Source organism: Antedon bifida, chromosome 3, assembly GCF_963402885.1.
Source record: "Antedon bifida chromosome 3, ecAntBifi1.1, whole genome shotgun sequence".
Classification (NCBI taxonomy): domain Eukaryota; kingdom Metazoa; phylum Echinodermata; class Crinoidea; order Comatulida; family Antedonidae; genus Antedon; species Antedon bifida.
Genome location: NC_136228.1, coordinates 2,068,987 through 2,082,118, shown reverse-complemented (window position 1 = coordinate 2,082,118; position 13,132 = coordinate 2,068,987). Strand labels below are relative to the sequence as shown.

General features: G+C 33.1%; 2 protein-coding genes across 6 annotated transcripts in view; one reads left to right on the top strand and one right to left on the bottom strand.

Annotated features, from left to right (window-relative positions):
• The window catches only part of LOC144837278 (breast cancer anti-estrogen resistance protein 3 homolog), a 28,834-nt gene extending 26,292 nt beyond the window's left edge, over window positions 1-2,542 (bottom strand). The window contains exon 1 of the mRNA XM_078692327.1: window positions 2,505-2,542. The gene's annotated coding sequence lies outside the window, so the exon portion shown is untranslated. The remainder of the gene's footprint in view (window positions 1-2,504) is intronic.
• A 563-nt stretch (window positions 2,543-3,105) lies between these two features.
• LOC144837423 (uncharacterized) lies at window positions 3,106-12,468 on the top strand. Of its 5 annotated transcripts, none has more exons than XM_078692519.1 (11): window positions 3,106-3,190; window positions 3,917-4,117; window positions 4,489-4,680; window positions 4,839-4,979; window positions 5,240-5,380; window positions 5,726-6,391; window positions 6,737-6,928; window positions 7,219-7,353; window positions 7,592-7,717; window positions 8,512-8,578; window positions 10,985-11,113. In XM_078692519.1, exons 2-10 carry the CDS (start codon window positions 3,926-3,928, stop codon window positions 8,560-8,562), a joined length of 1,836 nt encoding a protein of 611 aa, XP_078548645.1. In that variant the 5' UTR covers window positions 3,106-3,190; window positions 3,917-3,925; the 3' UTR covers window positions 8,563-8,578; window positions 10,985-11,113. The 5 variants fall into 5 exon arrangements, with proteins under 5 accessions (XP_078548645.1, XP_078548646.1, XP_078548642.1 ...); XM_078692520.1 differs by having other exon boundaries at window positions 8,512-8,588; window positions 10,985-11,078; XM_078692517.1 differs by lacking the exon at window positions 8,512-8,578 and adding an exon at window positions 3,494-3,535 and having other exon boundaries at window positions 3,125-3,190; window positions 10,985-12,468.
• The last annotated feature ends 664 nt before the right edge of the window (window positions 12,469-13,132 follow it).

The window sequence follows — 13,132 nt, the reverse complement described above, 5'->3', positions numbered from 1 at the left end:
CAATCTTATTTCTCCAGAAACTTTTTAAAGAATTAATTAAATTAAGAATATAAAAGACAAATCGGTACGATTTGTAAAAGTTTGAATATAAAAATAATAGAAACAATTAAAAAGGATATTACTTTGCTGCTTTCAATTGTTTTTACATTTGAAAATTGAATTAACAACAATCATACAAATTATATAAACAATAAATATTATATAATTTATGAAAATATCAATCATTTGAGATAAAATGGCTACTACAAAAAGGGAATGTACTGTATGGTACAGTTAGAGTATCTAGTAAAAAATTATTTCACTGCAGTAATACATTTTGTTTACTCTTTAACCAGTTTTTACAGGCAATTTGGCAATGAATTACGGTATTTTATCACACAGATTAACTTTTGTCGTAAGATACCATGACCATGAAAATGTTAAATGTTCTACTTGAGTTTACTGCAGTAACATTTTGCTTACTTGTTTAGCTTTTTTGGGCAATCATGCACACTGTTTATTTTAGCACTAAATTAAAATCAATATAGTAAAAATGTATTTTTTGCAGTAATTTTGTTGAATTTAATTAAGTTGGTCACATGATATTTCATCATTTTGAATCCATCACAAGACCAAGAGAGATAATTCTAAAACATCAAAAGTTTCATGCTCTGTCTACACTATAACTAAAAAAGTGTGATGTGCCCAAATATGTTAGTGATCATGTCCATATATGGACACATCACTTTTTTTTCCACAAAAAGTTTGCTAGTGTAGACAGAGCTTTAAAATATGTTATTAATTTGCAATAAAGAAATAAGTACCAGCATTCAAACTTGGTTAAAAAGTGACTATTTAACCTAGGTAAATTGCTGGAGGCAAAATATTCGGTTGTTGATGTTCTTTACATGGAAGTAGGTCTGGCAGGGTATTTAGAGATTTACCAGTTCAGAAGTTCATCTACAGAATGTTTGATAATAAATACCTGAGTAAATATTAAGAAAGTAGCAGGATTTAGTATGGAATAATTTAATAGCAATTAAATCTTTAAGACCAAGAGGTTTAACTCTTACAAATTGCCAGTTGACTATTTTTCTCTAGTATTTTAGCTTCATTAAATAGAAACGCACTAAGATGACCCGTTTGTCTGTCTGTATTTATTTTCTATCTGTTTCTCAGGTCAAATGAAGAACTTGACATCCTTTTCTCAAGATAGATAACCAACACAATAGTTTATCTGTTTTACAGTCTACAGCATACCTGCTGCATATTTGCCACTCATCTTTATGGAATTTAACTTATTCTTTTAACAGTACAGGGACTGTATAATATAGTTTTACAGTATTGCCATCTTAGGTCAAGTTTCAAAATCAATTTGACATCTCATTTTTCTAAATAAATAATTATGTAATATAATATTGTATCTGATATTCATCTTACACAGATTCATTCCATCCCAGATCATTTTTCAAATTACAGTATGCAATAATTATGAAAAATAATCCAGTAAAAATAATAACATAATTAAGGTTACTTACTGTGTTTACACTACGTAAATTTGGTCCAATATGGATGTACAGAAATGCAGATAAATACTATAGAAATTCACGATCGTACAAGTTTTTTAATTTTTTTTTATTTATTCAAAGAACAATGTTTCCCACTTTACAGGTGATGTTATATAAAAAAATATACTAAAAAAAAACCAGCACCCACAAGTTAACGGGAAACATAGCTAGCAATGTACACGACGTTTAAACATACTTAAAGAATCAGAAAACAAATCAACTTCAGTTCATTTACATGGACATACCAAATGTTGTTTTTGTTGTCTCTTCAATTTAATTCAATGATATTTTATTAACTGGTAGGTTAAGAAAATATTATTGCCTTATTATTTATTTATGGGCATATATATTATAAACCAACAGTAACACAATACTGTACTAATAATTTGATGACCAAAATAGCCAAAAACACAAAATGCCTGTTGAGCATTGGACGTATGTTTTCTCAAACAACAAACATAGCTTAATGATGGGCTTTTTATGGGCCAGGTCATTAAACTCCGGTTCATCTCAAACCGTTTGAGCAGCTGCATGTGGCTATAGCATTTCAATCTCATTAAAAAAACGTCAATGCTATATTATACTTATAGTAAATAATAAGTTAATAACACTCAGTGACAGTGACTCTTTTCTTTATTTAAAAACATAAATATAAGTTATACAGCAATCTCTTTAGAATTAGTAGGCCTACAAATCTATATCGAAAATAAAACTAAATTCACTGGCGTTGTGGAGTTCGAGTGTGGAGGAGGAGAATGACCTTCCATGATGCCACCACTCACTAGACTGGGCCTACAACACATCGAGTAAAGGAATGTAAAAAAAACACTTAATTACGTAATTATTACACAAGAAAGCTGGTTCCAAACCTATATGTATTGAGGTAGGCTATAGATGTACTAATAAAGTTAAAAATTGATTGTTTTCAGTTATGTTTACTTAAGAAAATCTTCTTACCTTTTCAACTTTCTTCCGCTGCTGCCGAGGAGGCAGCTTTTGTTGTGTGACCAGGTTTTTAAATTCGTCTGCGAGTCAATGAAGCGTGAAGTAAAAAACAAAACAAGCGTGTTTTATTTTAATAATATTTTATATACCATACAATATATAATAATTTAATATAAAACAACATAAATAAATAGTATACAAAAAAATTCCAAAACAGGCAACATGATTCTATATTTTTGAAATAGGAAAATAATTACAAAGTATTCATAGGAAGGAGCGTCTCACCAGTCCCTGGGGCCTGGTCTCACATGGAAATTCCTATCTTATCTATTAGATGAACAATAAAGTAAGTTATAATATATATAATAATAAGTTATATATTATTATTTTCCAAATACCGGTTATATTATTTAATGGCATGAACTTTAGTGAATACCACCGATACCACTATTTCAGGGAGATAGCAATGGGGAAATAAGTGAAGAAAAAAATATGAGAAAGTTTTTAAGTTTACGAACTAAACCGAAACTAAGTTTCTAAAAATTGGTAAAATAACCCTGGACATTGCGGCAACTAATCACACCAATAAACAAAACATACCAAAACAATCAATGAGGAAGTTTTTGGGTGGTGCGTACGTGCGATGACAAAACGGTTTTACCATCATTTGTTTCGATAGTGTAATAGGAGGAAACACGGTTAGTTATTTTACTGGTTAATGAAACAACTGTAGGGATATTAGTTTTATGAAACTGAATAATAATATTTTAAGTTCGATTTAGAATGTTAGTCCTGAGAGACTTGTAAACGTTAGGAGGTAGGCCTATAATAATCAGCAACAAGTGTCAGATTAAGCAATCGGTAGGTCCTAAAAGCAGCAGATCGCCGCGACTTAGTCAGCAACTTACGTGGTATGTTCCGATGGTGGTAGGCTTGACTATGAAGTGTACCATGTCATGGGAAGCTAGTTATAAGACGTTATAATGTCACTTTTCTTTTAGTATTTGTTTTAGACAAGATTAGGCTGTGCAAATAATGTATCGGTAAGTAAGTACCATACACAAAATTGTTTCCGCAGAGCAGGGAGGGTTGTTGGATTTTAAATCGTTGGTGTTAAGCCTTGTCTAGACATCAAACTTTATGTGACAAAAAAATGTGATGTGCCCAATATGGACATGATGATGTCATAGCACATCACACTTTTTTTGTCAAACTAGTTTGATAGTGTAGACAGAGCTTTAGTGCACTTAAACTTCAAATCAATATCACAGTTGTTACTAGGCACCACACATCTATGCAGCTGTTGAGTCTAACTGTCATGTTCATATGTTGGTGAACAATCACATTTTTACTTTTTGACATGTGGAAATTAAAGATCGCTTAAAATGTCAATAATCACTTAAAAATACAATTTTTACTTGTAGCTGGTAGAAATGGATTCTATACTTACTCATAAAGAAACTATTCTGACCTGGCACCAGGGTGTTACAGCGTTTGATCGAGGAAGCCATCAGGAATCTTTAGATATTTTGCTTCAGATTCCAGAAGCGTCGATAACGTCAAGAATTTTCTACAACATTGGACACATCTACCTTTTTCTACAGGAATACACAGAGGCAGCCAAGGTTTGAAGAATGTTGTTGCTTTTAAATATTTCTAATTGTGATTGATATATGTTAGAAATAGTAGTGTTTAAATATAGCTATATCATTTGACTAGGTTCCATGTTCTTCTTATATAAACAATTAGTCTTGAAGTGAAATGGTAGAAAGTTTTCGATTTATGAATACGATGGAAAACCTAGGCATATTGTGTTGTTACCGAGGTTGTTGAGGAAGTGTATCACAATGTTTTGTCGCAAATTGAAAACTCTCTATTGCCTTGACGCTAACGACCAAAAAAGTTGATAACCTAACTCACATCCACGTTCTGTGAAATAATGTCAGTTAATTATGTAATTTTCTATGTTAAAAATGTCTTTTTGTTTCTTCCAAAGAATTTTGAAGCAGCTTTTGAGAAAGACTGCCATCTAGCTGCTGCTTTCTTCCAGTGTGGTGTTGCTCTTTTTCGGAACAACAAATTCAACCAAGCGCGCAAGATGTTCGAAAAGAGCAAAGAGTGTCTTCGTGATTCACAGTACATCGATTACAAAGCCGTTGGAATGACTTGTAAACTGTACAGATGTGAGGTTAGTAAGAAAAACAAGATGAGCTGGAGACCTCTCTGCGATATTGTTTGATCTATAGGCCTCATCCTTCAGATGGGATGTAATGCATAAGCATACAAAAATGTGTATTATGATATTTGATGATGTATAACGCACAATTTTTACTTTCTTTCTGATAGATTCTCTTCAACATATCTACTGCAGTTGCCGCAATGACAAAAGATCCCGAGTGGGCGCTTGATATATTAAGCGACACGGACAAATGCGAGAAAGAACCAAACCATGTTCAATCAATCCAAAAAGCAAAAAATCAACTCAAGGTAGATCTATAAAATAGTCAAATAAAAACTGCTGTCCAGAAATATTACTGTACATACTTTTTTATCTTTTTTTGCCATGATGTATAAACATTACTACACCTAAACATTACTACACCTAAACATTACTACACCTAAACATTACTACACCTAAACATTACTACACCTAAACATTACTTCACCTAAACACTAAACCTAAACATTATACCTAAATTCTACACCTAAACATTAAATTCAATTTGTATTTTTCAAACTTCTTTCAGGATGGCGTTACTCCTTCAATTTTCAGTCTTCCTGAAAAAGAATTGTTTAGACCTCCAAAAGACAAAATAGAAAACATAAATAAGACGGATTACTTAGGACAATCTAAAGTAGTTCATACGGTACCAGGATCTAGCGTAAAAGTAAGGCAAAGTAATTTGTAATGTATTCTAAGTGTCTACTTATTGGATACCAGAAAGTCTTGGCAAAACTAATGCAGTAGACAGACTGAGAAATTTCCATTGGACGATTTCAAGAGGGGAGGATTGTTTGACATGTAGGCCTTTTCCAACCCTATCTTAGAAAATAATTACAGACCCCTGAAAAAAAAAAATTAACTTGGGTGTTCAGCTTGATATGGAGACGTCTTACCATTACATCAATGGGCATTGATGGTATAAAGCATAAATAGAATATCCACTATTTTCACCTCACTATGCCTTTAAAATCAACATTGTAACATACTTTCTCTATTGTTTAATCTACAGAAACCTGCCAAAAAAAAGGAAGAAAAGGTTATAGATTTACCCATTCCTAAGAGGTCCTCCTTGGAACCCCCATCAAGAAAACCTCCAGGTTCAAACATGTTCAAACCAATCAACTCTCAAGATTCTAGGTCGAGTCCCACACCTCCAAACAGATTGCCGCCCTCTCCAACATCACCTTTTAATAATGAATCAGACAGGTTACAACCATCAAATGGTAAACCACCTGGACGATCTAGCCCAGTACCACCTGGCAGACCACCACCATCTGGGCCAGGAGGGAGACCTACCCCAAGCCCAACACCTCCAATGAGACCACCTCCTATGAGCAGTGGCAGGCCTAGTCCATCCCCACCAGCAAGGCTACCTCCTCAAAGTTTTGAACGACTGAACAGTGCTGGTAAAGGTCCTCCAGCAAGGCCGCCACCAATTTCTACATCTAATCTCTCACCACAACCATCACCAATAAATTCACGAGGGCCTAGTCCAAACAAACTCTCGCATAAAGAAACTATTGTGACTTGGCATAAAGCTATGCAGGTGTACGAGTCTGGTGCAATTTCAGAAGCCTTGGAGAACCTTACTTCAATTCCAGAGCCTTCTGCCAAGATTCTCTTTAACATCGGAAGCTTTCAACTCTTAACTAATGATGTGGCTAATGCACAAAAGGCATGTAATAATAATTTAAAATCACAAAAATATACTAGTTAAAACAAAAGTAAATTCTGAAAATTAAAATTGTTTATTACATATTACAATTGAAGGTTAGCTTATTATAGTAGAGAACTTTAAGAAAAAACAAAACTGTAGTTTCCGACTTCCTAAGATCAAATTCTGCCTAAAGCAAGGATGTAATCGCAATGCAAGTAATTTGTCCAATCACATTGTGATATACCATTTGAACTATTGCTTGTGATTGGTCAACTCACTTTTGTCTGTAACACTGCATAACAAGACTTCTTTTAAGAATTCCTGCGATTCTAAATAATGTATGTATTTTTTATTACGTTTCAGACATTAGAATTAGCAGTTGAAAAGGACGAACACATGGCGATTGGCTTCTTCCAACAAGGGATTGCTTTGGCTCAACAATCAAGTTATGAATCGGCGTGGAAAGCGTTTGATAAAGCTCGCAGGGCACTGCGACAAAATGACAGCATCGACTACAAGCAAATAGGATTGCCCTACAAACTATATGAATGCGAGGTTCAGTTTTGAATTATATATTTGGGATAGGTCCTAAATTTGAATCAATTTGAGAAAATGTGTCTCTAAATAGAAGAATTTTTTTTTAAACCAGGGTGTTAATAATTTTTTTTTTTTAAATTTGAATCACTTCATTAAATTTTCACTCTAATTTGAGGATCTTGGTGTTTTTAAAATAGTCTTTCTTTAATCTGCGATACAAGATATCTGGTCTTCAATTGGAGGACTGTGTTTGGAACCTATTGTATTGTATTGTATTGGACTTACTTTTTATGATTTTTATTTCATAGGTTCTCTATAACCAGTCTCTTATGTACTATCACCTTGATGATATGAAGTTAGCTAAAGAAGTTTTGGAGTTGGCACTGAAGAAAAAATCTGAAATTAGACATAGTAAAATTGATTCTGCTATGGTTCAGCTTAAGGTAAATTAAATAGAAATATTATTTATTCAATTAATTCACCCTTAGAAGGGCACTATTTAAATAATAGTTCCCCACACCTTATATATATATAACAAATTTTGTTAGCCACTGGCCGTTAATTACCACAATTACTAAGGCTAAAAAATACTATAATTAAAGATTTTCATAAAAAGATTTTTTACTAGTTTGAACTTTGTTATGCTTGAATGATTTTAATATATATTTATTTTTAAAATAGGCATCAACAGCCTTTGATTTATTCACCCTTCCTAAAGACGCCGTGTTCAAGCCACCAGCCTCGAAGGTGGAAAATATATCAAAGGTGGATTACCTAGGCCAGAAAAAGGTCGTAGCCAAGTTTGAGGTACGAACACTCGTTAGTAATGGGTACCAGAAATGATGACTAACACTAATACTGTAACTACTAACAATAATCATGTCTGTATATTAATTCCAATAAAGTATGAAAATTATATTATTATTATATTGTTTTTGTGTTGATTGGGTACGTCATAGTAATTAAAGAAAATACATGCATGTTGGATCTATGTAGTATAAAAATGGATGAATTTGAAGCCCTAAGAAACTAATCTTACTCACAAAAGAAATGCTATTTGAAGAATCAATAAACCTTGTGTCAGACCCTTTGGTAAAGTTTGTGTGAACTGGGCATATACCTCTAAAAGCTTGTTTCCCTCAAGGACGTAAGCCCCAGAAATTTGACAAATCACAATGTCTACATTGAGTTGTGGGAACAAATCTTAAGGGTGAAAGGTTTGATTATTTTTCCAAATTGAAACTTTACATGCTATAAAGCCTCGTCTACACTATCAAACTTTATGTGACAACAAAATGTGATGTGCCCATGGACATGATGATGTCATTTCACTACCATATTTGACCACATCAATACCACATTTGGGCACATAACACCTTTTTGGTCAAACTAGTTTGATTGTGTAGACAGAGCTTTAGAGAGAATAGAATTATCCCCCATAGAATTGTTTTTACTGTTTTGTCTTTTTTTGTCTATATATACTGTATGTTTATTTCTAACACTGTTTCATTGATTTTTCTTGAAACGATTGAATATTGTTAAATGTATGTTAATTGCGTTTTATGTTATTTTTATTTGGTGTTTTTCCTTCTGAAAAAAAGGGCAAAGCAGAGCGTGGTATCGCTGCACTAGCCACATCGATGATTTATTAAGGGCAAGTGTTTGTGGGTAATAAAATGTAATAATCATGCGTCATATTTTGTGTTCTATTAAACATAAATTCATCGCATTTCATTATTTCAATTTGTGGTATTAGTGTGAGACATGCTTGTGCTCTCATTCATTTTCTAAATGCATTAATAATTAACTTTTGTGGATTGCTTGGGGCAGGAACTAACTATAAGATTCAAATTGCTTACAGTAACCTCTTAGGTAAAATTTCCAGGGTAGAATCCAGGATTTTTTTTTGATTTGGAAGCAGTAACATTTTTTGAAAACTCTTTAAAAAAAATAGATATGCTACCCCCTTGATCTGCCTACCTGTTCCACTCTCCCAACTTTTTTTTAAAAAACAAAAATATGCCTCCCATTTAAGTAGAGGCTTACGCACTAAACCTATTGCTAAAATAAGCCTACCTTGCATCTAAAATGCTTTATGCAGGTACATAGGCCAATCCACTACGTGTTATATTCAGTTATAAACCCACTTACCACTCATGTCAACTCAACTGGCCTATTATAACAGAGTTTCTGGGTAGTATGATATCCAGAATATTATACATTGTAGGAAAGAATTTTGGAAGTTTGAAACCTATGTAGGCCTAGTTTCAGATATTTTGAGATACTATTGTTGGAGGCAAATAATACTCCATAATCCACAATGCATGCCATGGTGACTAAGCCGTTTCCATTTTAACAATGGTGTTACAATATTGTAAGAGTCCTTATCATTAATCAGTTGTATTTATAACAAGTCTTGGAATGCAATTTGTTAGCTAGTTCCCAAACTATTGGTTTCTATCTTTTCTTATTTTTAATTTGACACAAATAAATTGTTTGAAATAAAAATAAATGCATGATACAGCATTTGAGAAAAGAAAATTGTTATTTTATTTTATACATTGTTATAATTATTTTAAAACCTATCATTGTCAAAATATACATTATTCACTGTTTGTTACAAATGTTTTATATTATATATACAGCATATGTAAATCCAAAGGCAAATTACTGAAAAAATGACAATGCTGTGGATATCAGTAGCTGGATTTCAATGGAGCCACAAAATAAAATAAGCAGAAAGCTAAATCAAAACGACAAAGTAAAACAGCCAGAAAAATTAGCGGAGCTTTTGGGCAACACTAGCCTTTAATCAGCATAATATATATATATGTATTTATTGTAAATTGTGAGATGTCTTGCTTTAAGCTAAAAATTTGTATAACTTACAAAACCTATAAAATCAACCAACTTAATACCATACCATATCAGCATTATTGGAACTTCAACCTTTTTCTGCTAAATATTTAAATTTTAACTTGAAAATTATTTTTGCTAACTACGGTATTCTAAAATAGTGCTATAAAAAAAATTAGAAGTTTTATTAAAAAATGCAAACTTTATTATTACATTATATTACAGAATGATAATGAATGAACAAGAATAGTAGCTAGGCAAAGGTTCATTATCGACATCATTCCTCAACTCTAGTTCCATTGCATTTAGTTGGTAGATTCGTAAATATTGCCCAACCGTATGTGTAAAATGTACTGAACAAAATGCAAAAAAATGGCTCTCAGTGATCAATACAAAATCTCTAGTTCACTAACCAGGTGAATCAGACTGCCAATCTCTTGGGTGAGACTTCAACCAGACACTCTAGGCCACACCTTGTACCATACCTCTTTCTAGGCTGCAGTGTCTTGTACCTAATAAAGTTGTTACTGGGACGAAACTCCAACCAAACAATCTCCAGACCACTAACCTGGGACCACCTCTTTCTAGGCTGCTGTGTCTTGTACCTTATAGAAGTTGTTCTCGGATGAAATTCCAACCAAACAATCTCTTAGATTATAGCTTGTGCCTGAATGGGGCCTGAATAATAAGTTTTAAAAATAAGAATTTTCCATAAAGTCGTTCAGTACATTTTTCACAGATTTGAACAAATTTACTATCATACCAGATTCTTCTTACATATGGTAGAGTATTATGGTAGAAGTCATTACATTGTCTGAATGATTACATACTTCATCCGTATTGCTATTAGAATTTGTTCGCATTTTAATATTATTGGTAATAAATGGTCTAATAATAATCAAACGTTTCTATTGCGCATATGCTAATGTTAAACAAAATGACGCATTTTATCCTTAAATTTGCTAAATAAAAATTTTGAAATTAATTTGAAATAACTCAGAAGTGGGTGAATTGGTGCTTCCAAATATCGGCATCCCTAAATATTGACTAAAAACTTAAATAATTAACTAGTCTCCATGATCTGATCTGCTTGAGTTTGAAAAGCTAGATCTGCCAAATAAGCCTAACGAATGCAAATGCTGAAACTCTAGAAAAAAGTGGTATAGCAAGTAATTAGAAATTGTACTAACATAATAATTTATTTGTTTGTTTAAATAGGAAAAAGAATTGAATGGCAGACCAAGTAAGTTGCCACCACGACTAAGCATGGATCTTGGAAATAAGTATAAACATCCGGAAGAAAAACGACGATCGTCCAGTCCTGGAATACGCATCTCATATCACGGTAGTTTAGACGAAGATGCTAATGTTTTTAGAAATGAAATGAATGACAACCGTTGTAACTCACCGCCTGATCTCGATGAAGAAGGCGATACTTACGGACCTGTCCCCGAAGGTATAAACAGTGTACGTATACCAAGTCTCGGAACACTTCCAGATATAATCGACGTACGCTCATCCACCCTTGGACCTTTACCAGATGTTAGCATTTTACGTTCACCCAGCCCCGGTCCTCCAGCCCGCCCAGCACCAACTCCTCCTCTTGATGAACGAGCAGAAAGTCCTGGACCTCCCACGAGAGATGCCCCCGCACCGCCGGTCCCATTAAAACGTGGCGAAGATTTAGATGAGTTGTACACCAATGTAAGGGCAAAAAAGTATAATAATGTTGCATTACCTAAAGTTCTTTCTCCGACAGCAGATAAGAAGCCATTTCCATCGCCCAAACCCAAACGTTTTTAAGACTCTTAAATAATCCAATAGTAGCTTGAAAAGTTTAATAGATGTTGTTTATGTGTCGTTTTTTTGTAAAATGTTATTATAAAAGGAAAACTAACTTGTTCTAAATCTGGGGGTAGCAGCAACTGACAAAAACAATACGGTTTCAAACTTATTATTTAATATCCTTTTTTTATTTTTGTTTAATTTATTTTCAGTACTTACCCAGGTGGTGTTATTGCATTCCAAATGAAATAGTTTTTTAACAATAGTGTATATATAGTGTACAGACTTAATGTGGACATTTCTTTAATTTATTATTTAAAGACTTTAGTATATATTCCAAATTCATTCCATTTTTAGGGTATTCAAAATATAAAATTAGATATTGTAAAATAAGGTAAAATTTAGATATTTTGTTATAAACACTAAAAATTAAAGAAAAAAAAATGTTTGTATAGATCAGTAACACATTGTCATTGCAAAGGTAACAGATATAGGTAATTTGCAACTCTTTACTTTATGAAGTTAAGAGCCAAAAAAGCCCCTGTAAATTTTAATGAAGTTTAATGATGTTATGTATATAGAAGATGAGTTATTTTTTTACAATGTATAAAAGACAATAGGTTGAATGTGTATAATGTGAAAGATATAAAAAACCATCCAACTATTCTGTAAATTTAGTTTTCCAATTGACGTCACTGTATTTTATATGTTAAAACTTTTCAAATTATGCAAATTGAATGTAGAATACCTCAGAATAAGCACCAATGCTAGTGCACATAATAGCTTATTTGCATGAGATGCAGGTGGTGGGGTGCAAGTTGTTATTGTAATGAAAATTAAAACTTTTTAAAAGCTTTTCAAAGTTTGTATATTCATTTTTTGTATGTGCGAGGGCGATAAATAAATGCATGCTGGTATATTGTCTGTTCAGGGCCGATATGTAAAGGCATTTGAATATACTGTACAGTATCATATTTTGATATACTAGATATTGTAAATTGCAAGCGAGTGCTGCGAGCAGATATCTGGACATACAAAATGTCCAAAAGGAGAAATTACTCGTGGTCATGTCCTCGCACATGGTCTTATATTTTTTATTTATTTTGTTTTATTTTTTTTTTATTGCACCTTATTTATAGAGGGTGACCATAAACAGCGTATGCTGACACCGGGGTAACCCCCTACTCGTCTCAAAAGATGTACTAGGTTCTTTAAAGTGCACATGACACTGGACCTACGGTTTATGGTCCTTATCCAAAAAGACTCGTTCTACCACCAGAACCATGGAGCGAGTGAGGCTCGAACCCTTGCCGATGTTAATATGGCAAGGTATTGCGGTTTTTATAGACTGCCCACGGACTATGCAGTGTATGTTGTAACAAGCTGTAACAAGCCAATGACCTTTGGGATCTGACCAGCAATAAAGCGTGACGGGAGGTCAAATTGGTGTTCAAAATAAGCAGAGATGCTCTGCAGCAATTGCATAGCTTACTGTATAAAACGAGAACGTGATATGTTTAAAATGGCTACGTGAAGGATAAAAAAATTCTCGTGTATATTTGTTTATAGTAACCGGTCTAA

Excerpts from the sequence above, each read along its gene's own strand:
- LOC144837423 (XM_078692516.1), top strand. The coding sequence starts at position 3,926 with ATGGATTCTATACTTACTCATAAAGAAACTATTCTGACCTGGCACCAG. Across the intron at positions 4,681-4,838 it reads GTAAACTGTACAGATGTGAG|ATTCTCTTCAACATATCTAC; the intron begins GTTAGTAAGAAA and ends TCTTTCTGATAG. Across the intron at positions 7,354-7,591 it reads CTGCTATGGTTCAGCTTAAG|GCATCAACAGCCTTTGATTT; the intron begins GTAAATTAAATA and ends TTTTTAAAATAG.